The sequence below is a fragment of the Micromesistius poutassou genome (genome assembly GCF_964030765.1).
Source record: "Micromesistius poutassou genome assembly, chromosome: 11".
NCBI lineage: Eukaryota > Metazoa > Chordata > Actinopteri > Gadiformes > Gadidae > Micromesistius > Micromesistius poutassou.
Genome location: NC_140281.1, coordinates 14,836,479 through 14,862,994, shown reverse-complemented (window position 1 = coordinate 14,862,994; position 26,516 = coordinate 14,836,479). Strand labels below are relative to the sequence as shown.

The following is a 26,516-nucleotide window of genomic DNA, read 5'->3' as shown; positions in this document are numbered from 1 at the left end:
CATTTTGTTAAGAACTCAGAGAGGAGGCAGAGAAGAGGAGCAGGAGATGAGGAAAAGGAGAGCTGAAGGCCAGGGCCAGCGGCTCTGGTTAAGCTCTTCTCAACATTAGATATACGTTCAAATCGTCTTCAATAATTATCTGTATGACTTAAAATCTGGGAATCTGCAGCATGAGTAAATGTGATGGGTTTAAAACACACATTGTAATGCCCATATCAGTCACCAAAATCATGGTATCTTTTTAAGTGCCAGAGATATTTTTCTATAATCTGTGGTTGTTTTTAAAGACGACAGACATGCAGGTGACGAAAGTAGGTGAGAAAGACAAGAAGTGCCAGGGTGAGATAAGCAGACTTGTGAGAGAGAATATGAGCCATGCAGAAGCCTGTCAGCAGATGGAGGTTTTAGCTTTAGCTCCTCTGCAGGTGTTCATGCAAATGCTATTTCTGACTGGCTTGAGTTGGTGAAAAGTGGTGGTGTTGTAGTGTTGTATGAATGCGTTCCAAAGGAAACACAAGGCTAGATAGACCCGGCATGGAGACTACTCCAGTTTACTGTTCTAAAGAATGTTGTTAATGAGTGAAAACACAGTAGGATTACATCATTTCCTGTATTTAGTTGACATGAAACTCAAGCACAGACCTACCTCTAGAGTAGGACTATGAGCTCACCAGAGTAGGACTATGAGCTCACAAGAGGTCTATTATCCCACCATGATAGGGCCATGTTTGGGTTGCATCTGTGCCACAGTAAGAATACAACGTCTCTACTGTACGGCACAGACAGGAGATGTGAGGGGGAGGGGGCATCCCAGACGTCTCCAGAATCATGGTGCATAATCATTTAGTATTGTTGTATAATCAGCACCTGTCAGCCATCATTTTGTCAATTGCTTGATAGATATGAACATTAACAACACACACACACACATACCTGTGTGTGTGTGTGTGTGTGTGTGTGTGTGTGTGTGTGTGTGTGTGTGTGTGTGTGTGTGTGTGTGTGTGTGTGTGTGTACTCACGGATAAAACTCTGTCTCCGACGCGTAGCGTGCTGTCCCGGCTGGCTGCCCCTCCCTCTGCGATACGGGAGATGTAGATCCCCTGGAAAACCAACGATACATACTTAGAGGAAGCCAGGGGGAAACCGACTAGATGAATATAGCAGCGCTCAGCCACCAGGGCCCACTCACAGGGCCCGGTGCGTCACAATTAACCAGTCACACACACCTTCTGCAGTGCATCCGACGAGACGTCTAGCATTACACATACATGCACTCACATTCACGTTGATACAACAACGACAAGTTTATCTAGCGTTACATTCACAGACCTGAGGGCCGACCTCGCTGATTAATATAGCACTCAGCCACCGTGGACACTCAAGGAGTTTCATGTTCAATGCACCACGTTCAACGGACCCTTCACATGCAATCACGTTCACACGCCATTGACGTTCGTAAACCTGTGAGGGCCGAACAGATCGTCCGGAGCAGCTGGGGGACTGCAGGATTTGTGGAGTTTAGAGGCGTTGGCTAAGAGGAGATTTGGGAATTTAACCAGCAACCCTTCCATATCTAGGCAATCTTCTTGTTTAGCATTCAAACTAGACAGGTGGTTGCAATCACTTATCTTTTAATAATACTAATAAAAACCTAACCCAAACGCTTAAAGTCTGTGTTTGAAGCCTAGAACTACACTTTCAAACAAAACATTCAAGTGTATCGGAATGGCCACATTAAATATCTCTGCACTGGCTCAGACATGCTAGACATGCATCTAATTAAATCTGTATTCCTCCCTTCAACACATGGCTCCAGTTTCCTGATGAATGAAAGAGCTGGCTGACTGGCTAGGTGGATTCAACCGACGCTTCACTGGGACGATCTGGCTCAGCCAAACCAAATATAGACCTCCTTTTCTCACAATCCTCCCTGGTGGTAGCACTTCAGAGAGGTCCCTTAGAGAGAAGACCTCTGTAAATAAAACTTAAATCCAAGACAGTAAAGTGTGCATATGAATGCCCTAAATGGTCCCACCCTAACTCAAGCGCATTGTTTAAAAAGGTTTGGAGCAGATCATTAATAATGTACTCCAGTCGACCATATGCCCACGTTGCATGCAACACAACCTCCTTGACAAGCCGGTAACGTCCAGCTGAGCGCTGGTTGTTGGACAGATGCCAAATCAGGTGACAAAGGCAAGGAGCAAACAAACTAAGTCAAGAATCCACATCAACACCCATCCACAACACAACCCCAGAGCCAGAGCCAGAGCCCCTAGGCCGGTGAGCCATACAGACCTCAACCACAGGTGAATGCGTCCTCGCTCCTGTCCGTTTCAGTTCTCTGAGCTGAGAAAGAGGGAACGCAGTGCTGCCCCGACACTGACCCAAATATACATCCCACCCCTCCCCGCCGCTGCCACCACCCCTCCAGTTACAGTAGTCGGATCAAGTGTCAGCCCCTGCTATTCATATCTCTCATCCCCGTGACGATGGATGTAAACGCTGGGCCAGAATAGACGTAGGAACAAAGATGGCTGCCACCCCATCACGTCTGTCTGTCTGTCTGTACCAGATCATGATTGTGATTACACTTGGAACTCCGTCACATTGGTTAGTAAGTTAGCTCATATCTTAAAATCGTTCTTCTGAACTATATATGCTTTGCATTAAAAAAAAAACATTCCTGAACATATATTTAAGAAGCTTTGGCAGTGGTATTAATAATAACTAACCAAACTAGCCAAATGTATAACCAAATTGGATCCATGATTCTCTGCATCATCTCAGGCCAGCCATACTAGGCACCAACATGCAGTCTCAAGGCCCTAGACACTAATAGCCTCTACTAGAATGTCACACAAGCATGTAGCTATAGCATGAAGCACTAGCATTCAGCCCTTACCTTCAAAACTAGCCTGTAGCACTAGTCTCAGCCTCTTCCGTTCATTTGCACTACATCCCCATGTGAAACGACTGATATACTCTATAGTCACAAGTTACGCCCCGCAGCGTCTGGAAGAAAACTCAAGTCAAGATTTTCTTTGGCTGGTGCGCACTGTCCCTCAAAGGAACGTTGCCGTAGATCCGGTGCGCCACAGGTGAAACCAGGTTCGTCCTTACATTCACATCCATCGGATCATCCAGCCCTTCGTTAAATCTTATTTTTCCTGTATAACACTGGGTGTTTGATCGTCGTCATCCATCATATTTGAAACAGCGTTTGTGGCGGCGTGGGGGGGTGGTCGTGGTCTCACCGTGTCGGCGGTGCGGTAGGGTGTGGAGCCCTTGCCCCCCGCGATGCTGAAGCCCAGGCCCTTGTCGTTGCGCACAAGGCAGGCACTGAGCCGCTGCCGGGGTGGGCTAGGGCCGGCCTCCAGCAGGAAGGGCAGCCCGCTGCTCCGCCGCTCCCGGGGGAAGTAGTCGTCCTCGGGCCGCAGCGGTGTGGTGGTGATGGCGTTCTCCGGCTCCACCATGTGCTCCCGCAGGATGGACATGGAGACGGCCGAGCCGGAGCTGCGCAGCGCCTCCACCGCCGTGTGGTGCTCGGCGCCGTGGAGGTCCACGCTGTTCACCTGCAGGGAGAGAGAGAGAGAGAGAGGAGTGGAGACGAGAGAGATAGAGGACGGTGGAGACGAGAAAGGGAAAAGGGCGTGGAGACGAGAGAGAGAGAGAGAGAGAGAGAGAGAGAGAGAGAGAGAGAGAGAGAGAGAGAGAGAGAGAGAGAGAGAGAGAGAGAGAGAGAGAGAGAGAGAGAGAGCCGTGAAGACAAGTGAGAGAGAGACAGACCGACAAACAGAGGGGCATGGAGAACAGAGGGAGGGAGGGAGAGAGAGAAAGATCATAAACCATAGCCTGAAGCTGACAAGGCACACGTTAGCCTAGCATTAGCTTAGCCTAGCATTTTACCTCGAGTAGTTTGTCTCCCACTTTGACCCCCGCTCTGGCTGCAGGGCCCTCCTCTGACACCCGGGAGATGAAGATTCCCTGGAGACCAAATAAATCATACTGACTGAAAACATTTATTTTAATATGACCTTTCATTAAGAATTGGGCTTTGTGAGCCAGCGGCTTAGCCCATGTCATCTTGACCACAAGATGGGCAGGCTGACCTACCTCATCGTCCCCCTTGTAGGGAGTGGAGCCCTTCCCTCCCGCGATGCTGATTCCCAGACCCCCAGTCTGCCGTAGGATGGTCAGAGTGTGCTACAGGCCAGGGATAGAGGGATTAGCATTCAGCGGTAGCACACATCACAGCAACTGCAGATATAACAAGCAACGCCAGAAGCCACCACTCAACAGCTCAGTAAGCCAGCGCAATTTGTGTTAAAATATCAAATATCAATATCTATTACTTTTTCCCACAATCCAACAACACATGGTGTGGATTTTTAAAAAAAAAGCATTATTACGTTGCATTTTGTGACTGGACTTAGAGTTGTTGTGGGGTTTGCTCCCTCGTATTCAACAGAAGGTGGCGGCTAACTGGGGACAGAAGAACTACACACACGGACGTGCAACTCTGTGTCAGGGCTGAGGTCATCTCAGTGAATGGATGGATGCAGTCATTGTTACATTTACAATATGTAAAAATATGTGAATATTGATATTGTTTATACAAATATTAGATTGTCATTATCAACTGGCAAATATGAATGTACTAGTCTGCCTGTACATACACGCCAGTTCTAGTTACAACAGACTAATGATTGAATTACGTAGATTCATCATCAACACACCTTTGAACATGTTGATAATCAGGTGTTTTTAGGAGTGCCAGAGGCAAACAAATACTCTTGTCAAAAAATTATAATAATCCATATTGTCACTGAGGTGACCATAGTCCCAAGGCATAGAGGATGTACTGTCTAACTTCCTTTAGTCTAGACCTCCCGGATTTAAACTGAACACGTGCACAGTCACTGTAGATGCATTGTGGGAAAATGAGTCCAACCACAAGTCTACATCTTAATGGAGAGTTCAAGTCATGGAGAGAATGGGAAGGGTGTGTGGGGACTCAGGTGACAAGCCATGCACAATAGACAAGATGGAGGACAATGGACAATAGGATGGAGGATGGGTGGACAGAATATAAGAGAGAGGGGTGAGATAAAGAGTGAGAAAGAGAGATAGAGTGAGAGTCACGACAGAGCCTGAAAGAGTGAAAAAAACGCAGAGAGATGGAGAGATCGACAGAGCAGTTGTGGTGGGTCCTGGGTTGTACCCCTGAATGTATTCATCATGGCTAACGTTATTATCGATCGATCGGCCTGTTAACTTAATGCATACTGCTGTTAATACAAAGCACACAACCACGTCCTGTTCACATCAATATTTCATCACTCTACATTACAAAGCTTGTCGTTGCATAATCGCCCAGGATAAATTATTCACAATTTCAGCATTTAACAACTGCAACATCAAGCAAGGCGTCCCTAAATCGTAACACTTACATAATGAAGATTGGCTATTATATCAAGACACTTAGTGTCTGTTAGTTGATGTCTTTGCATAAGCTAGTGCAAGCCAGTTCCAGGGTATACATATATTTGGATCGTGACATACCAAGTTAATGGAGCCTAATATATATTTAATATAACCTAAGCTGTAAGACGGCAATGGCATCAATGACCATGATTTTAATTGGGACCTTGCTCATAGCAGATAGAATAAAGGGTAGGTGAGTAACCATTGGTTCATTACACCACTAGATGGCAGCAACAGCATGGGTACAGAAGCTGTGAAAACAACCACAGGCAGTACTTCAAGGTGCCATGACATGCCACCAGGTGTGGTGTGATTAGCCATTTTGGAAAGTGGGCATGTCCACCTAGATGTGTGCTGGATAGATCAGTCTATCAGCCTACCCAGTGGACTGTAGCAAACATCTATCCGTCACACATCTAGGTGGACACGCACACCTGTTATGTCTTAAGGGGCTGATTTCCAAAACGGCTTGTAACGGCTAATCACACCACACCTGGTGGCATGTCATGGCACCTTTAAGATTAGAACCAGGGGATGGATCTCATGAAGAAATAACTGTTGAAAACAGTTTGGTTCCTCCCTGGTTAACAGCTGTTGCGCCCCATTCAGACAGGCCTTTAATAATGTATTAAATTATTAATAATTAATAACTAACTAAACAGAGACTCCCTCCTGGACCACACAGCCTGAGGGAAGGAATGATGGAGGAAAAAAAAGAGAGAGAGACACAAAGATTAAAATAGAGTGAGCGATAGAGGGAGAGACTAAGTGGGAGAGAGCAGTTCAGATGTGGTAGAAACCCGAAAACATTGCAGAAAAACATCCGCCATGAAACATTAAAATGTGTTTTAACCCGAGTGACCATGATATAGTATTGCTTCATTATATTAAAACCTTAAATGGCAAAATGTAATGTACATATAAATAAAATAGAAAATACACAAAAACATAGTACCACTTCCTGCTTCTCACTCGCCGCATGTTAAAAATGAGTTGTCGCAAGCAGCTGGCTTGTGATTGGCTCGTTGGGGTTAATGAGATGGCATGATCCCCGGCTTGGCCCCGCCCACTCCCTTTAAGAGCAGTGGGTGAGTGAGGGAGCGGGTGCGTGAGAGACAGAGGGCGAGCGAGGTAGGGATAGAGTGGATGTGGAGGGGGAAATAGAGAGAGAGTACAGACCTCTTCCTCCTCAATTCGAGCAGGTTCAATCAGCAGATTATTGACTTGATCAAAGGACACCCCCTGTTAGGAACCAGCGACAAGCATGCGGATTAGTCAGGCCCACAGACATCTCAATACACACACACGCACTAGACACTCACTTGCACACGCACTTACACCTCAACACACACACACGCACTAGACACTCACTTGCACACGCACTTACACCTCAACACACACACACACACACACACACACACACACACACACACACACACACACACACACACACACACACACACACACACACACACACACACACACACACACACACACACACACACACACACACACACACCTGCCACCACCAGAAGCATTTAAAGGCAGAGTGTGAAGTGGAGACCCCAGGAGCCGAGAACAGAGAGAAACCAGAGGAAGCAGAGGTAGACCCCCCCCCCCCCCACCACCAGGCTATACACATGCCCCTACCCCCATCGTCTACATGGACAGCTCCCTGCTGGAGTGAGGGTGTGGTCTGAAGCTAGCTTGAGTCTGTAATGGGGTGTATTTAGAAGCGTGCCGTGTATGGATGTTACTGTTGGAAGGTGTATAAGGGAGGATGGGTTGGGATGGGATCAGTAAGTTTTGCTGATTGTTGGGAGTGACTAATGGTTTATTTCCAAGGAGATCTAACCGTATTTGGAGCCCTGGGCTAACATTAGGTAGCATAAGCAAACATTAGATTAGACCATTAGATCATATCAGCCAACATGAGATAATATAAGCAAACATTACCTAACATTAGTCAACATTAGCTAACATGAGCCAAAGTTATCAACACGAGAGATTAGCTGGCAAAAGCAAACATAAGATCACATTAGCTGATATTAGCCAAAATTAGCATGTGCTAATACAGCAAAGACGTATGTCTAAAATAGACCCTGCAGCTACCGAAGTTCCACGACATTCTTCCTAAAAACTACAATAAAAAGCTTTTTCCCCCCATCAATAAAGGCTCTCACTACACCCAACATGGTTCTAACAGTGCTCTCTGGATCTCAGCGTCCCCACTCTGCCAGTAAAGAGCTCCGGGTGGGCCGAGTGATGTCACACAGGCAAACAACCAATCACAACAAAGTTCATTTGATCGGTACAACATTAGGCAAACAGATGAATACGTTCCTGTTCCGCATAATAAAGTACCTAAAAGGCAGGTGTTAGGGTCACCAAAAGTTTAAATTGGCTATGTGGCCTGAATTTTGTTGCTCTAGAAATGTGAATTATCATTTGATTCATGTACATTATCCATAGACTCAATTATCATCAGCACATCATGTACATTAGCATATCATTATGAAGGACCAGGGAACGGAGCAGCTCAGATTACAATGGTCGGATTAGCATGATCCCAGTTAGCATTGGGGCACTTTGATTGGCTGGTAATTGGTGATTAATCAGGACGTTGTGCGCAATCACTTCAACGATGCAGGAGAATATTCTACTCGTGCTACAGACACACAGTTGTGCCAGTTATGTCACATCATATATAACAGGAGGCAATGAACTGCATGGAAAGGTCTTTTGGTCATTGAATCTCTAGTGTCTGTTAGTTCAACTCTGTATAGAGCCGTTGCATCAAAGCTGCATAGTTTGCTGGTATCACTCATCCTTCATCCTAACCCTTGTATTAATGTATAGCTTATCAATATATGAACCAAGCCCATGGTAAAGTAGAACCCAAGTCTGCAGCAGCCCCTCTGGTGAAATCGGGTATGCCACTGCTGTCTTTTGATTGGCTTAAGCAAGTGTCAGGATGATGTCACATGCCATAGTTTGGATGACAAGCAAATTAAAAGCAGGTTGTGTCTCAACAAGGCCACTGTTGAGACCAGAGCCAGATAGCTTGTTGGCACAACCCTGCATGCGCTGGCAAGATTCAGGATTTAGCAATCCAAACACAGTATGAATGCAGGTAGCAAGATGGCAGTGGTAGTGTGGTGCGCAGGGCTTCTATGCATGGTAAGTTTGCATAGGGGCAACGGGCAAGGCATTGGTCATGGTAGCATAGCGAAGACATTGAACTTTGAACGTTTAACAGTGAAGTACACACCCAGATTTCTCATCTGGGACTACTAGAGTACATTTTACCGTTAATCAGCTTAAGTTGCAAACGAAACCCAAGAACTTAGAATAGGTTTTTATCTGTTAAATAAATTGAAGCGCAGCCAAACACTCAAATGGAACCACAGCAACAGCGCCACAGTTGGTGAACCCCAGTCACTGCAGCTGCTCCATGCCCGGTGTTCGGTTGCTCTCCAGCCGTCCACTATGTTTGTGTGTGTGTGTACCTTGGCTTGGCTGGTGTTGACCTGGAGCCGACTGTCCTCGAGCTCAGCCACCTCTGGTCTGTTGTACTTCTCTCTCTCTGGCGTGACGTGACCCCCCTCCCCCTGCCCCGGCTCCTCCTCCTCCTCCTCGTCCTGGGGGTGGGGCTCCTGGGTCCGCGGCGGCGGCGGGAGGAGGCTCTCCGGGGTGAAGCCCTGCAGCAGGGCGGCCACCGCCTCCGGCTTGGGCAGCTTGGTGATCTTGAAGTGCTTCTTGTAGTGCGGCGTGTCCTTGCGGATCAGCCGCTGCTTCTCGGCCGCCACGGGCCTCCGCTCGCCCTCCTCGTCGCTGCGTTCGCCCTCCTCCTCCTCTTCCTCGTCGTCGTCATCCCGTTCGCCGCCGCCGCAGGTGATTGACTCCTCGGCGAAGTGGACAGTGGGCTGCCGGGAGAGAGTGGGGCGAGCGTTGAGGATAGCGCACCATGTGTAGAGTAGTGGCAGGGGGGCGTGGCTAATGTTTGCTCTTTCAGGGATTACATGTGGCTGACCAACAAGGCTGAAGATTGTGTCATCAGAATTAGGTTATATTTCACACAAAATACTGGATGATAATACGTTTGACCACAGAGCAGATCATGAAATGGCAGAGAAGGGAATATGACCACGTGTCCTTCTTTCCAGCCTAAATGGTCATGTCTAATTATACTACAATTTCAAATGACCAAATAGTATGTATTTCTTACTCTTAATTATTTGTATCACTTTTTAAAATGTTTCTTAATACTGTCCTGTACTTTATGCAGTGACACCCGAATATCCCTTCTGGGATTAATAAAGCATAGTTTATCACAGTATCACATTCTTAAAGAAAGCAAATGCTAACCCAGCAAACTCCCTTTCTTGACGCACAGTGACTGAATTAAACAACTCGACTGAATCTGGGTAAGACATGCAATCGACCATTTACAGATATCTTGGCCTATCCTGTTAATTACACATGTGGGTGCTGAGGCTGGATCTGTTGAGACCCAAACACAAGTAGGTTGTCATGTTCCAATTCATTAATCTTATCATCAGGAACTCACTTCGATGTACTCCACCTCCATCTCATCCAGCTCCTCCTGGTAGGCGTGGCCATCGGCTAGCTCCTCCCCCATGGTGGTTAAGCCCCGCCTCTCCTCATGGGAGTTGGCTGAGACTGTGCTGTTAGAAGCCTGGGATTCCTGGCTCTGATTGGAGAGGTCGCTTAGCCGCTTCCCCTGTAACCAAGCAAAGGTAATGCTGTATATCAGTGGCTGAGCCCAAAGCAAAAATAGCAGTGTTTCCCATACATAGACCAGTCTGTGGCACAGCGCCACAGATTCAACAACGAGAGCCACAAATTGATTCCGCTTTTACCAACCCCCCCCTCCCCCCCCTTTACAATCCCGTCCGCCCGCAATCCAACTACCACGCCCCCGTCAACAATTCCACCCGCGGACCCTGTTATAATGTAAGCATTATAAAATTCTACAGAGTCTCACTCCGGCCAAAAACCAAAAGTTGCCAACCCTGCAGGGGGGCACCACACATTGCTACCTGGTCTGTGGGAAACACTGAATAGTATACTAAAAGTAACAGGATAGTGTACTATTTCCTGCCAAATTTGTAGCATGCAAACTATGGAAACTACAGTCCCTTGGATAACCCACAATGCAGTGCGACGCGAGTGGCGGACGCTGACTCAAACCTCACCTGAAACGTTTCAAGCCCAAAAAACACAACTCAAAACTATAATGCACTTTATTTTCCATTTTGATCGTGTGTCATCACGGTCAATCTGTTGCCCCTTCTGTACTTCCTGTAACTACTGCGTTGCAGGTGGTTCTGGCTGCTGATTGGTCAGCTGTCGTACCTGCTGATCAGGAGAGTCTGGCTCCCCATCGGGCCTGGAGGAGTAGGCCTCGTTCCTCCGCTCCTCGATCACCTTCTTCATCACCTTCAGCTCACTGGGGTGGGGCGTGGCTCGACGATGGAGACCCTGGGGCCGACAGACAGACAGTTGGATATCGTACAATATATGTTTTGATTTCAGTGACTGATTCAACACCAAATTGTTAAAAATAAAAAAAGAATGGGCCTGTTAGTGGCTACAGATTGGCTTGCAGAAATTGGCCTCCAGGTTAGACTGCAGACTACGGGCTTCGACTTCAGATCCTTTCGACTGGGAGTCTGAACCCCTGAACCACTACTACACTGCCGTGCCTCTAGAACGGCTGTAGGAGCGTCCCTGTCCTGTTCTGCCTTTACCCTTCTCTCGGCGGCCGCCTCGTCGTCCTCCTCCTCCTCTCCCTTGGTCTCCTCCTGGAACTGGATGACCGACACCCGGTTCAGGTTGCTGTCCGTCCACGTGTCCTCCACGCTGTTCTGGAGCAGGTTCTCTGGTGAGCACCAGGCATGGAGAGAGACAGAGAGCGGGATGTGAGGGGGGGAACGGCTCCTCTCGATGGATCTCAACCACACATTTGTCTGTTAACGGATGCCAGTGAACTTTAAAGTGAAGGGCAAGACGATCAAAAAACAATTTTTTCACAGATACAGATGGTTCGGTGTATAGTGTGGTGCAGTGTGTTTGCTGCAGTGCGTTGGGTGAGGTGGTGGTGGTGGTGGTGGGGGGGGGGGGGGGGGGGAGCAGGGACTCACCCAGGCTGGGGGAGGGCTGCTGGGGCAGCAGGTAGCAGGTGAGCACCTTCTCCCCGGTCTGCTCGTCGTCCTCCGTCTGGAACTTGAGCATGGGCTGGGACTGGTTCTCGGCCAGCCACATGGCCTTCAGGTTCAGGTTGGTCAGCGCGAAGGGCAGGTTCTGTAACCTGGAGACCCACAAGGGCTCAGTCTTCACTCACCTCGTCATTATGCAGGGACACTTCATCCACAATATTCATTGTTCATGAACAATGAATATGTGTACAAAATTGAATTCAGATTCCCTGTGTTCTGGTTTCGAGATTAACTGTATTCAAACCAGGTTTTTTTTTTGTAGTCAAATTCTGATTTTCGTTTAAATAACTGATGAACCCAACAGGTATAGATGAAACACACTGGGATTGGTCTTGAGAGGTTAGTGCATCTGAGGACACAGATGGCAGTGAACAGGACCGATCCAGGAAACATCCACCTATTGTGGCGAAGAACTTGTGAAGAACTCAACCATTTCCAATTGGGCCATTGAGTAAAACAAAGTCAGCTGCACAGAGTTTGTCCTCCAGAGCTAGCCATTCATATTGCCTTCCGGGGCTGCCCCGGACCCCCTGGATGAAGCAGTACCTGTTCCCCGCCACGTCCAGCACGTGGAGCTCGGTGGCGTCGGCCAGCTCGGCGGGCAGTTTGCTGAGCCGGTTGTCCCTGAGGGCCAGCACGTTGAGGCTGGAGCACAAGCCCAGCTCGCTGGGGACGCTGCCCAGGCGGTTGCGGTCCACATTCAGGTTGGTCAGTTTCTTCAGCTTGCCCAGCGACCGAGGCAGTGCCTGCAGAGGAGAGGTGTGTTCAGATGCTTTAGCAGCACACTCTGGTGTGTGTGTGTGTGTGTGTGTGTGTGTGTGTGTGTGTGTGTGTGTGTGTGTGTGTGTGTGTGTGTGTGTGTGTGTGTGTGTGTGTGTGTGTGTAGGTAACGTGTTATGAATGCACGGCTTCAGGAAGCCTGTGGGGTGACACTTGGTTGAAAGAGAGGGAGACAGAGATGGAAGGAAAGAGATGAGTGAGGGAGTGAAAGAAGATGGGAAGAGAGAGATGGAAGGAGATGGAGGGAGAGAAGGCGAGAGACAGAGGTAGAGAAACAATTTATTTTATATTTGACCAGGCTGGCATTGTAATTTTTACTTTTAAATTGAAAACTGTTCTGGCCACATAAATGCTACATACCAATAAACCTTTTGGTATTCAATTACAAGAGAGAGCAAGACAGAGAGAAGAGAGATGATGAGGGAAAAGGAGAAGGATTGCAAGTAGGGAGAAAAGGGAGAGACAGCAAGAGAGAAGTGAGGAAGGAGAGATGATGAGAGAAGAGAGTGAAATTCGGAAATGTGGGACATTAAAAGCCAAAGGAAAACAGATTGAAGTAATCATCAATAAAGGGGTAAAAACAATAATGGGTTTGGTATGCACAAGCAAAATCACTTTTAAATGAGCTTTAATGGCCGGTTTGGATAAAAGCCCACACATCAACTATTGGTTAATACTGGGCTAAAGTTTCACATTGGATTCGCGCTTATGTTTTGTTAGCAGTGCACTTAAGCTAGAATTGGGTTTAGGTCTAAATGCTTAGAAATAGTAAGCGGTAAGTATTGGATTAAGAGCTAAGCAATGGGCTCCCAATTGGGCGACAGTCTCGCAGTTGGATAGCAGCGTTTTTGGCTAACCACTGAGCTTGCTTTAATTTGGGATAGCGTTGATCTTAGGAAGCATGCTGAGGGGGAATGCATAGTGACTGACGAGCTATAGCTGAGCATTGGAGATAGCATCAGGCTAGCATTGGAGCTAGCAGTGAATGTTGGCATAGTGGTGAGTGATCAGCGGTCAAGATTGCGTCAGTCGGCATCGCCCTACCTGCAGGAGGTTCTCCGTCAGCACCAGTTCCGTCAGGTTCTCGCATTCTCCGATGGAGTCCGTGAGCTCCGTCAGACGGTTCTGGTCCACTTTCAGGATGGACAGCTGCCGCAGACAGCCTGCAGGATTCACATTACTGTTAACACAGTTTGGCCTAATGAACATGTTAAATTCCACAAGTCAAAGAATTACAATCACATCCTGGCGTCTCAGTACCACAACGGAGGAGTACTGCGAAACAAGTACGGCTCAGTCCGGATCACGAACACTTTTGACAGTGGAAACACGACGCGTGCCACACCTTTGCAGACTGAAACCGACCCGCACCCTCCGGTGGAAACGCGCAATTTATGTGTGAGGGCTTCGACTCCTCTCTCCTGGGATTTCAGAGTGAGACTTTGCCGCGATCTAGACATGGTTATACACAACAACAAACACAACGGATTGAGCCGGAGATAAGCAAACACTGTGTTCCACTGTAGGGATCTGTTTGATAATGTGGTCAGACACTTCTAATGCATATCGGAGCATGTCAGTGGCAAAACAAGCACTACTAGTAGTATGAGCACTACTGGCACTACTACCTACAATTAAGGGATGCATTGCCACAAACATTGCAACATTCTCGCTCAATACTGGACCAATGTCAAAGGTTGTTTTCCGAATTAGTCCCCGAGATCCAGAATGACAGGAGAATAGGATCCAGGTTCAGAAATTTCAACCAATGGTTACACTGTTGTTTGATAGTAAAGAGGAGGAACAAAGGGGAGTCCTCTAATCAGCACTCCTGAATGATCTGAATTCATGTTATGTTCCCATTATATTATACTTTAGTGGGAAATATATCGCATTACTAAATAAAGAGACGCTCTGAACAACCCCATTACACAATACCGGAGGCCAGCTATAAAACAGAGCTCAACACATTGGCTGTATTCCTTAATAGTATAATAGACCACAAGGGCTCCATCAGTATGAATTAATTTCAGGTTCTGAGTTATGTTATCTTTAGGACACCGCTCATTGGCATGTCCCCACCACTAGAGGGCAGTGCTGCTCTTCTCTCTATCAGACCAGTGAGCCACAGACAAACTAGATCAATATGACACCGTTCCTGGAACCACACCTGACTCACACAAGGCGCTAAGCAGGCAGGTGCTGGTCAGGTGTTACTCCACTAGGATGTGTATTTCCAAGCTGTGCCTGACTGGCACCTAATGACTGGCTGGCAATGGACGTGAGAAATCGAAGACTGTGTTTCTGAAGCAGTCCGGCTCATTGAGAGGGACTTTTTGTTAATGAAATGGCAGCCACCATTTGCACGATAGACTGAAGTAGTCCTCCTTTGTGTCATTCCAGGAAATACATTTTCTGAGTCGTTTATATTCACTCATTGGTCTGGAATCCCAAAACATCAGCGTCGCTGACAGCCTGTGTATCAATAAAGCTATGATGATTATGTTGATGATGTCGCCGTGGTTACCGATGGAGTCTGGCACGGTGTCCAGCAGGTTGTGCGTGAGCAGCAGGTCCGTGAGGGCCAGCAGACCGCTCAGCTCGGCAGGGAGCTCCTCCAGACGGTTCTCCGACACGTCCAGACACACCAGCCGCCGTAAGTTACCCAGCTCCTACACACACACACACACACACACACACACACACAAGTCCTGGTAACCAGTACATGGTACTGGACTAGAGGTAAGGTCCGCTTAACCAGTACATGGTACTGGACAAGAGGTGAAGGCTTCTTAACCAGTACATGGTACTGGACAAGAGGTGAAGGCTTCTTAACCAGTACATGGTACTGGACTAGACGTGAAGTCTTCTTAACCAGTACATGGTTCTGGACCAGGGTATAGGTCATGATTAACCAGATCACAGTACTGGACCAGGGTTGAGGTCCTGGTTAATCAATACATGGTACTGGACCAGGGCTGAGGTCCTGGTTAACCAGTATATGGCACTGGACCAGGGCTGAGGGCATGGTTAACTAGCACATGGCACTGGACCAGGGCTGAGGTCCTGGTTAACCAGTACATGGTACTGGACCAGGGCTGAGGTCCTGGTTAACCAGTACATGGTACTGGACCAGGGCTGAGGTCCTGGTTGCCCGAGTGGAGCAGGGAGGACTTGGGGACTGGTGGAGGACTCACCAGGGGAAGGGAAGACAGTTGGTTCCTGTCCAGCCACAGCTCCCTCAGGTTTGGCAGAGCTCCCAGGGTGTCCGGCTGGAGGGGCAGAGGGGTGGAGCTGGTTATCATGACTAGATGTTGACTGTATAATCAGCTGAACAAACAAGGTGGATCATTCTGAACCAAACTTTATGCTCTCAAACGTAGTTCTGTGATTCAGATTTTTACTTTGTTTTAAACTAATTTCAGGGTTTAAGTTCATTGGTTGTTTTTAATTTAAGATCCCATAATGGGTTGAAAGACCTGCCCATATCATCTTGGTACAGATTAACAGTTGTAGCAAACATTCGTCCCTGAATCATCAGAATCGGTTGCTCCTCAAAACCATGCTCTGTATGCTTTCAAACACTATTTTTTAAAACCTATCAAAACATATTTAGGAACAGGAAAATCCAAGCGCCATGATGTCAGTTTTAATTATAAGCCGGTATGCAGCTGGCAGACAGACAGACAGACTGGAAAGAAGGACAGACAGCGAGACAGACAGCAAGACAGACAGCGAGACAGACAGAGACATGCAGGCTTGGGGACAGACAAACGATGGACACACTTGAAGAAAGCCATGCAGGTTTGACAGAGGAAAGACAAGCAAGGAAAAAGGGAGATCAGACAGACATGTAAGCAAACATAAAAAGAAAACAGACAAACAAGGCTTCAAGGAGGATGTCAACGGTTTGCTCTGTCCAGGGTCTATTTACCGTTGTCTATTCAAACAAGCCCCTGTTTCCATACACTCTATCTACACATGCCAAGTGTGTAAGTACAGTATGCATCTACCTTCCCTGAGTGTAACATGTATATATACCTGAGAGTACCACAGTACATACAACCTACAGTATACGTCTACCCCTGAGTACTGCATGTATTTATATACACCTGAGAGTACCACAGTACATACAACCTACAGTATACGTCTACCCCTGAGTACTGCATGTATTTATATACACCTGAGAGTACCACAGTACATACATCCTACAGTACAGTATACCTCTGCCCCTGAGTACAGCATGTATATATACCTTTGAGTAAATATCAGTTCCTGTGTCCAGCCGTCTGTGTTTACCTTTGTGTGAGTGCGTCTGAGTTTGTGTGTTGGAGAGAGCTCTTGTGTGTGTGTGTTTGTCTGTGTGTGTATGAGAGACAGAATTATTGTGTGTGTGTTGTCTGTGTGTGTGAGAGACAGAGCCCTTGCATGCGTATGTGCGTTGCATGTGCGTATGTGTGCTTGTATGAATGTTTATCTTACCAGCTCTTCAAGCTTATTGGATCCCAGGTCCAGCTGCTCAAGTTTCACCAGGAAGGACAAAGACCTGGACAGGAACAGGAAATGAGTCATACAGTCATGTGTGCTGAAACCATGCTGCCAAAACACTTCACTCAAAACATTTCAGCTAAACCAAAGGTTGTTTCTGCCGAGGTCATCGAATTCAGCCAATCAAAAAGCAACCATTGTAGAGGCCTGAAGCTTTTAGGGGAAAGCATTGTTTTTTATTTAATTAAGTGTTCAGTTCCTCTGAAAACGCTTCAAGATATCAAATATCATTAGATCTGCAGATGTGACTGCCTCCAGTCAGGGAACTAGACTCTAGGTCAGATTCCAGATCACAGTAACGCTGGCTACATCCTCTGGATCCCAGAGCGTTTAGTCTGCAGGAACACCGGTGGGGAGAGTTATTGTCTCATCTCTGCCTCCACACCATAAGAGGCTGAGCACGGCCTGTGTTTACCCGACCAAGGGTGCACTTACGTGGGAAGGGACTTCAGTAGGTTCTCCCTGAGCTCCAACGTCACCAGGTTGGCCAGACTGTGGAGAGAGAAAGACACGTTCAGAGAGAGAGACCACACACACAAACAGAGAGAGAGACAGAGAGAGGCGAGAGAGAGGCGAGAGAGAGGCGAGAGAGAGAGAGAGAGAGAGAGAGAGAGAGAGAGAGAGAGAGAGAGAGAGAGAGAGAGAGAGAGAGAGAGAGAGAGAGAGAGAGAGAATATGGAGGGGGATGGAGGTGATTGAGACAGTGGGGGGTGGTGAGGGGGGTAGAGATGGTTAGCCGTCAGATGGTCTGTTGGTAGGGGCTGATCTGGCATGCAGATAGGTCTGATCCATCTGTCAAATATGGAGATTGAGCTCTGTAGCCCGCTGGGTAGGGAAATCTAACTAGTTTAAATGGCTACTGAAACTGAAAGGATATTGACAAACTGTTCTGTTAATGTATGATAGCATCATCACTTTGGACATAAATCAGACATTAAAACACTTGTGATATTTACTAATGATATTCAGACATGTTGTTCATCTGGATGAACTGGTCGACTCGGCAGTTGTTACAAAGATATGAGGGAGGTTAAAGGTAGTGTGTTGGACTGGATCTGTCTGATCGGATATGAACGTACCCAAAACCCGACTCAATGATTGACGAATTCTACTGCTATGGGCCTTATTCACCAACTGGCCATCTTGGATCTCTATCTTGGATCTGGTCAGGGGAACTGAATACGTAATCTCGCCTGCGGTTCCCTCAGTCCTAGCTCAGGTTCTGCTGATCTAAACAGGTTCAGGTCTCTAGGACGAGGAGATACGTACTTTCCGATGTCGTTGGGCAGTGTCTGTAACGACACGTCGTTGAGTGCCAGGTGAGCCAGCGCTCGCAGCTGTGTGAATCCATCTGGTAATCTGGGAAAACAAAACAGGAATTATGAGACTTATAAGATAAAAATGTATTATTATTACTTGGTCATTTAGTAATGTTATTAAAAAACAATTAGCAGATCTAGGAGGCTTATAAGGCTGTGTACAGTTGGGATCTGACCCAGAACTTTTCGCCTGGGAGTAAAACTCTCCATCTGTTGGAGTATTCACCACCAATAAGACAGCTTGTGCGGTGGTGATGAACGGCCGGAGGTCTCAAACAGAGAGAGGCCTCTCCTAGGTCCTCATGCCACTGGGTCCAGGGACAGGACAGATATATAATACCGTTTTTCTGGCCGGGCGCCAGGAGATAACATGTTGGCTCACTCAGTCAACCAGGCCAAAGTCCAATCAAGACTAATTGTGAGGGTGTATAAGTGGGTGCTCATAACGCTACTGTTGGACAAAGGAAGCGCTACGAAAACCAAATTGACTTATCTCCGATATGTTTAACTGACTTTTTTTTTGAAAAGTCAGTAAAAAATTATCCAACCGAAAGAAGAAAAAAAATATCCCTCCCTTCAGGCCTCCTTCCAAAGCCACTCCCCCAAAACACATGACTAGCTTGCTAGCTTTAGCAATAGGACTGCCCAGCCTTATGAAAGACGCTTTCTATCAGTGGATGGGCAGAGAGCGCACAGGTAACCAAGTAGACTACTACCTGGACAGCAGAATATCAGAGAAAGAGAAAGACTACTACCTGGCCAGGGGAAGGAGGAGAGAGAATGAGAGAGAGACTACTACCTGGACAGCGGAAGACCAAAGAAATACAGTGATCGAGAGACTATTACCTGGACAGGGGGTTCCCACTGAAGTCAGCAATCTCCAAGGCCTTACAGAACTTGATGCTCTCTGGGATTTCAGGAATGTCTGCAGGAGAACACCAGAGTGAGAGAGTGAGACAGTGAGAGTGTGTGTGTGTTCATGTATCTGACATGCGTGTGTGTTTGTGTGTGTGTACGTGTATATGGGTGCTTATATGCATATACAGTATGTACTGTATGTGTGTGTGTTTGGTGTTTCTGTGTAGCTGTGTGCCTCTGTCCGTACCGTTTCTGGAGATGTCCAGCTCCACCAGCTGCATGAAGTTGGCCACCTCTGGAGGAAGCTTCTGGATGGCATTGTCGCTCAGGCCAAGCTTCCGGAGGTTCAGCAGCCGGAAGAACGGCTGAAACACAACACGGAATCACCAGGTCAGAGCCGGGGACATCAGATTGAATCGGGGGCCATTTAAAGCCATCCCATTAGACGACTTCATATTTGACCGCTCACATAAGACTCACATTCTCTTGGATAAATTAATTCAGACCATTGACTTTGTATCAAATTGGATCAGTTTAGATTATATTAAATCAGATTCATTGACATAAGATTACACAGATTACACACACTTCAGTTGTTCTGAATTGTGCATGTGGATGTCCCAGAAGCTTCCCTCAGGGATTCAATTCCCTAATCAAATGATAATACGTGAGTGATTATATGGATAACCCCATCTCCAAGATATAAGATTGTGTAGTTAAAAAAAACACGATCCTTGAATGTTTACCAGTGGTCATCTCGTCAGTATTTTTGCAAAAATCTAGGGTTAGGGTTTTATGCATGGTTATCCAATGACCAGCAAGTTCTCTTTCCACATGCCGGAAAGGGATGCCTGTCAGGTGGTTATTCACAAATGTATATGAATATGCCCCCACTCTCTCGCCTCATCTCGTTTTACGAGGCCAAAACCCCAGATATGAAACACTGATCCAAACTGGGAAATATAGAAATACAGAGGTGAACTGTGACATTTTCAGACACACACACAGACATTCTGGAATTAGCTTGAATTTAGCAGAAGTGATGATTCAATGATGCTCTCCTCTCGGCTAGAGGAGAATGCAGGATGAGGACGTCATCATTCCACAACCCAGAGCGATTGGCTGCCGTACAGGGGAACCACAACAACAGCGTTCAAAGCTCATTCAGGACCCACAGAGTTTGTAGTAGTGAGTATAAGATTTATGGACACCTGTAACACACTCACTTCAATAACAATTATTACAGGGTACATACAGCCGAAGTACAAAGATGCATACATCCAAGACCCACTGTTAGGGAGATTGACCACATCACAGAGGTAAAGGAGAAACCGCACACCAAAGTTTGAAAGATCCATTGTGAATGTGTGTGAACTTGTGTGCATGCAGGCACCAGCACACACAGACATTTTAACACACACACACACACACACACACACACACACACACACACACACACACACACACACACACACACACACACACACACACACACACACACACACACACACACACACACACACACACACACACCTCTAGAATAACAGCCCAAGGAACAATGTCATGGCCTGTTGTGGTGTGGTGACAGCTACTTCCTGATCTAGAGTGCTCTGGTCTATTGGGATTGGCTGGGGTGTGGTTGGCTGTGGCATGCGCAACATTTCCCATCAGAAAAAAGTATTGAAAAGTATTTAGTGGTCAGTGCCTGCACCCCTCATGTGGCCTCTTTTGATTGGTACATTTGCGTCTCTTATCTCTCTCGAGTCAACATTAGAAGGGAGGAGAGGCGTTGCAACACTGCCTAGGATTCCTCCAACGGGGCCAACTTTTACAGAGTCTTTTATAGAGTCTCCTGCTAACCATCCTCCCAGTGCTGGGTGTTTTTGCCCAAAAAATTAAATGGACAAATTTATAACTAATGGACGATTTCTGAGTTTTTCACTAAACAAGAAAAACAACAGCTAAGTATATGGTATATCGTTTGAAGCCTCTCAATCAACCCCTTTTTGTACTGTGTAAATGGTGGCCATATCTTTTGCCATGTAATATGTCACCGCATCTGTGATGGCCTGCCACTGGTGCACTTTTGTGTCAGATGGGATGACTTTGTTGCCAAAGTCACCTTCTTCTTTTTGGAAGGTGCTTTGCGGCTTGAGCTGGCATCTGCATCTCTTTGTGCTGCACACACCTGCCATACACCGCATGCATCTGTCGCAGGCACTGGAATGAGATGGGTGTGTTCCCCCTAAACGTGGTACTGTCTTATGGTCGCAGCAGCACAACATTCCACTCTGCTTCGAACGCAGATAAAAAAGTATTTTCCGTGACTATAAAGTGCCTATACTCATTGACGTCACGATCCAAGGTCGTGTGTGGACTTCTGTCTGGGCAGCGGTTGAATGCTGCGTCTGAGAGACGGTTAGGCTTCCTGGACACTTGGAGTATAATGCCACGTGTTTGATATGTGGATGTGTGGAGCTAGTTCTGGAAAGCCGTTAATTTTGATGATGGCGTCCGGGACAGGGTGGGGCTTCCAGGACACCTATAGTATAACGGCACATGTGTGTGAATGTGAGGAGCCATGTCTGATCAGCGATTTATTCTGATATCCACCTCCCCCTCTCCATCTCTCCTCTCCTTCACCCTCAAGCCTCCTCATTCTTCACAGCCCTCTCCTTCCACCTCCCTCCATGCTTCCCCCCTTCACCTTCAACTCTATCCTTGGCCTCCTTCTCCTCCCTCCATCTTTAGGCTGCTCCTCCACCCTCGCCTCCTTAACCCCCCCTTCCTCCCGGTGGATCCCGTCCAATTCCTAGTCGCTTGGTAATAGCAGGGAGTGGGGGGGGTCTGGGTCCGTAATGCAATCAGGTCTGTGAACAGACGATTACGAACGCGCACAAAGACCGCCATTCAGCTGGCCACGGAACAGCCGGTTCTCTATTAACCCTCCCTGGGCTCCAGGCGGGTCCAACGCCACAGAACTCTGCTCCAGGCCCGGTCAGAGCCCGGTCCAAACCCCGGCCGCAGAGCCCGATGGCAGGGGGCCAGGGCTGGGCTGGAATGTCTGAGGACAACACAGAGGAGTCGCAGTCTGTTTGAGTTACGCATCGCTTTGGTGCAATTACGACCAGCGAGGGGAGGTGACCCACAGTTCCTGCTAAGTGACTGAAGGGTTGGTCACTCATTTGACCTCTTTTGTGTTGAGAGTTTTTTGTTAGTTTTTTAAATAGATTTTTACTGGCCGTTCTCTCCCAAATAAAACGTCTGGTCTCGGCTCGTAAGAAAAAGGAATTAAAAAAACGGAATTAGAACAGGACTGCTGATGGAACCACAGAGGATTCCAGGAATTGCTTTTAAGTGCCTAAAGATTAAAATGAAACGTTATGAAAAATGCAGCAGAGGTCAAGCGGTCAACGAGGCGCTATGAGGTACTTGAGGTAGCATCTGTGTGTAAGTGGAAATATAATGCATTAATAATTGAATATTTATTAGTCTTTTTCCAGGACAGGTAAACAAACGTATTGCTACTATACACACAATTAAAGGAAAGTAAATAATATGAACATATTGTTTGCATTTTCAGCAATCAAAAACACGGCATCACTTATCTTATATCAGTTTGCAGTGTGTGCGTCTTTGTGTGTATTCAAACATACACTTTTGTGTCGGATTGAGAGTGTGTGTGGGTGGGTGTTTGTGCGCATGTGTATGTGTTGCGCTCCTGTTACAGACTGTGTCTCTATGTTAGAGTGCCAGAGACTACAGTCTTGTGACTTCAAGATAAACACGAAGAATGAATCCTCAGTGCAGATCGTGCACGGCAGGTATTCAAGTCAACACACATGTTCACATTCTCCACACACAACCCAGAGTGAAGCCAAACATTGCACTAAGCCAGGCTACCAAAAAACCTAGCGCTAAGCTAGGTTAGCTGAAAACATAGCACTAAATCAGGTTAACCTAGACATAGCGCTAAGCCATGTTAGCTGAAAACATGGCACTAACCTAGACATAGCACTAAACCAGGTTAACCTAGACATCCTAGACAGTGCTAAGCCAGGCTAGCTCAGATGAAGACCGTAGCCAGGCTTGCTAAAAACATAGCACTAAACTAGGCTGGCTAAGAACTATAATCTGGGAGTCCTATAACACATCTTCTGGGAGGGGACGGCACAGAGCCCGGGCCGGAAAACCAAGAAAGTGTGCAGGGTTATGCCTTGTTTCCCAGATTCGTCACAAAGATATATTACCCAAGGAAAGGAAGCTTTTAGAGGGGGATCTAAATCAGTGTATTTCTAGTGGCCAGTCTAAACGGTGTTGATTTGTAACCTCTATTTAAAAACCTTAAGTGACACTTTTTTTAAAAAAGTATACTACTGCTGGCAGAGTTTGTTTGTTTTCGCCTCAAGCATCATGATTGGTCGAAACAAGTGTAACACTCGGCTCACACCCAATTTTAAGGACTTCTGCCATCAGTTTAGATAGAAAATTTAGAAAATTTGAGAGACTAGGCAGGCTAAGACATAGCACTAAGTAAGCATAGCTACGCACAGCGCTTAGCATGTCTCTCCGTCCGTTACCCTCTCTCTCCCTCCTTCTCTGAAAGCAGAAGAGCCGCTGGCATAATGAGCGGTGTACAATGAGATCAAGTGCAGGGCTTTAGCATGGCGCTGGCTGGAGGGCCACTGGGCCTGTGCTAATCCCTTCGCGAGGAAAGGAGGAGCCTGTATTCCCTCTGCTGGGAATTAACAGCTAACCGACTCTCAAGGCGTTTGATCACATGGCACGCCGTTCCCAGGGGCCCTCTGGAGGAATCTGAATTACAGACTATTCAACCTCTCGTACTTCCATTTCCACCTGTCGTCGTCCTGCTTTCAACTGGAAGTGAGCCCCCTATTCACTCTCTCTTGTTTACTGATCTAGAGGTAGCGTCACCAAAGAATTGAGCCGTATTCCCCAACCACTCTAAACCCTGGGTACAAGTACACACACACACACACACACACACACACACACACACACACACACACACACACACACACACACACACACACACACACACACACACACACACACACACACACACACACACACACACACACACACGAGGTGAGGGTGAGACGTGGTTATGGTGGGGAGGGAGGGTGTGTGGGAGATCCCTTTTAAGCACTGGGAGGATTTGGTTGGCTGGGTAGCTTGCCCAGGCTAGTGCACAGCCTCATTAAGACAGGCATGCCTATAGATAACCACTGCTCACTGTTTTGATTGGACTGAACGCTTCATGACCACCGGATCCCCCCCCCCCTCCTCCAGGCCCCTACTGAGGCTACAGAACCTTCCAGAACAATGAAGAAGTGAGGGTCAGTCAGTTGAGACTGATGACGACAGCACCGCTGTGTCTTACTGGGCCATTGCAAATCTGAAGTTTGACAAAGAGACAGTCCTGAAGACCAGGGAATAGAGCCACACACTCCTGGAGGTCTGGATCCATCTGCATAGGTGATGACCTCCTGTTGCCATGCACACGACTCCCCCAGTCCGATTCCATCATCCCCCCCCAACACACACACACACACACACATCTTTCTATGGCGGAGGGACAAAGGCCAGGCCGGCCATCCCACAGAGACTTTCAATGACTTCAGCCCTCCCCCTCTCTTTCTCTCTCTCCCCACCGTCCCCCTCTCCCATCGCTGAGCTCTCCCTCACGCTCCCTCACCTCATCATCCCCCCCCCTCTCTCTCTACCCCATAACTTCCCTATCTCACTCTCTTTAGGGGAGCAAGGGGATTCCCATAATGTCAAAAAGGGGGTAAGAGAGGCGGGGTTCTTTATAGTATGTCATACGTCACTTTTATTTTTGTTTGATGCATTTTATTTGTCACATAAATCAGTCCTTTATTTATAGGCTTTTCCATTTTTTGGCTGACATTGTTATTTTTCCTTTGTTTTACACTGTTTACTGCTTTGGCAATGTGAATGCTTTTTTTCATTGACAGATGTACTGGGGATGAAGAGGTAACAGTTGAACAGAGGGCACTGACTGGGAGAAAACAATAGGGAAGTGCACGAGAGAGTGCGCTCAGAGTGTGTCTGTGTGCGTTTTTCTAAACAAGAGGCTGATGGGGAATCATTATCGATGAGGACAGAATAGAACAACAGATTCTCACTGCAGAGAGGTTCTCTGAATGGTTGCGGTGTGTGTGTGTGTGTGTGTGTGTGTGTGTGTGTGTGTGTGTGTGTGTGTGTGTGTGTGTGTGTGTGTGTGTGTGTGTGTGTGTGTGTGTGTGTGTGTGTGTGTGTGTGTGTGTGTGTGTGTCACACACGTGTGTCTTTTGCATATGTGTGTGATGCGTGCATGTATATGTGTACCTATTTGCATGGGCGTCAGTTTAGTTTGAAATGTGCTGGGGACAGAGACGCATTCGAAAGTGCATTTTCAGAAGTGCTGGGTACTACTTTTTTTTCTCTTTAATGCAGGTAATGAATGAAATGAATGAAAGACGGCATACCCATGTAGCTTACTAATGAATAAAATGTATACAAAAAACTGATGTCTGACACGTTTTATGAAGAAAGCGTTTCCAAAAAGCATTGGACATAGGCTATGACCCACTATGTTGTGCTCCATGTACCCAATGTTGACGTGACATGACATGACTAAGCTACCAACACAAACAAAGAGGAGCTAGTAAAGGAAATTAACTACGTGTTTAAGTTGTGAAGGGGCAAACGTGTGGCTACACACAGCATTACAAATTTCGAAAAAGATTGAAAAAGCTAAAGATATTTGTACAGCTGAACGCTGTATCACATCATGAGCTGGCTGTTCTCAATTCACAACACACATCCATCCAATCTACATCAGGCATTCTGACCAAAACGCACTCCCCACCACAATTATTCCACTAATTACTCCACTATCGTCATCTCCACTATACCCAACACTGTACGAACGCAAACCGTGGATAAGTTAGGCTACTTGGTGGCTATGACCAACATCAATTGCAAGAGTTGAAACAGCCGACCACTTGAGTGCAAAAAAACACAAAACACCTCACCACAGCACCAGCAAATCTTAAGCAATAAATATCGCATCTTACCTTTATTTATGTGGCAGTGGTCTGCAGATGCATCCCATGATGTAGCCTACCACATCCATTTAGTTCTACAGGTTATCGCTCTGATAATGTCCATGGTACTACCAACCTGCTCTGGTGCTTTTTATGTATTTAGGCTAAAATGACTTGATTGTCTGATGCCTCATCATTGCATCCCAGCC

General features: G+C 47.0%; 1 protein-coding gene across 6 annotated transcripts in view; it reads right to left on the bottom strand.

Annotated features, from left to right (window-relative positions):
- scrib (scribble planar cell polarity protein) overlaps window positions 1–26,516 on the bottom strand; it is a 67,689-nt gene that overhangs the window by 21,487 nt on the left and 19,686 nt on the right. For all 6 annotated transcript variants that reach the window (XM_084475408.1, XM_084475412.1, XM_084475407.1 and 3 more), the window contains exons 3-20: window positions 19,482–19,599; window positions 19,223–19,301; window positions 18,327–18,416; window positions 17,493–17,549; window positions 16,992–17,055; window positions 15,707–15,781; window positions 15,037–15,181; window positions 13,554–13,672; window positions 12,276–12,475; window positions 11,655–11,821; window positions 11,262–11,392; window positions 10,867–10,992; window positions 10,058–10,231; window positions 8,997–9,413; window positions 4,117–4,206; window positions 3,910–3,987; window positions 3,258–3,575; window positions 1,020–1,100 (exon numbers count right to left, since the gene is read on the bottom strand). In XM_084475408.1, coding sequence (XP_084331534.1) covers window positions 1,020–1,100; window positions 3,258–3,575; window positions 3,910–3,987; window positions 4,117–4,206; window positions 8,997–9,413; window positions 10,058–10,231; window positions 10,867–10,992; window positions 11,262–11,392; window positions 11,655–11,821; window positions 12,276–12,475; window positions 13,554–13,672; window positions 15,037–15,181; window positions 15,707–15,781; window positions 16,992–17,055; window positions 17,493–17,549; window positions 18,327–18,416; window positions 19,223–19,301; window positions 19,482–19,599 — 2,529 coding nt within the window. The remainder of the gene's footprint in view (window positions 1–1,019; window positions 1,101–3,257; window positions 3,576–3,909; window positions 3,988–4,116; window positions 4,207–8,996; window positions 9,414–10,057; window positions 10,232–10,866; window positions 10,993–11,261; window positions 11,393–11,654; window positions 11,822–12,275; window positions 12,476–13,553; window positions 13,673–15,036; window positions 15,182–15,706; window positions 15,782–16,991; window positions 17,056–17,492; window positions 17,550–18,326; window positions 18,417–19,222; window positions 19,302–19,481; window positions 19,600–26,516) is intronic.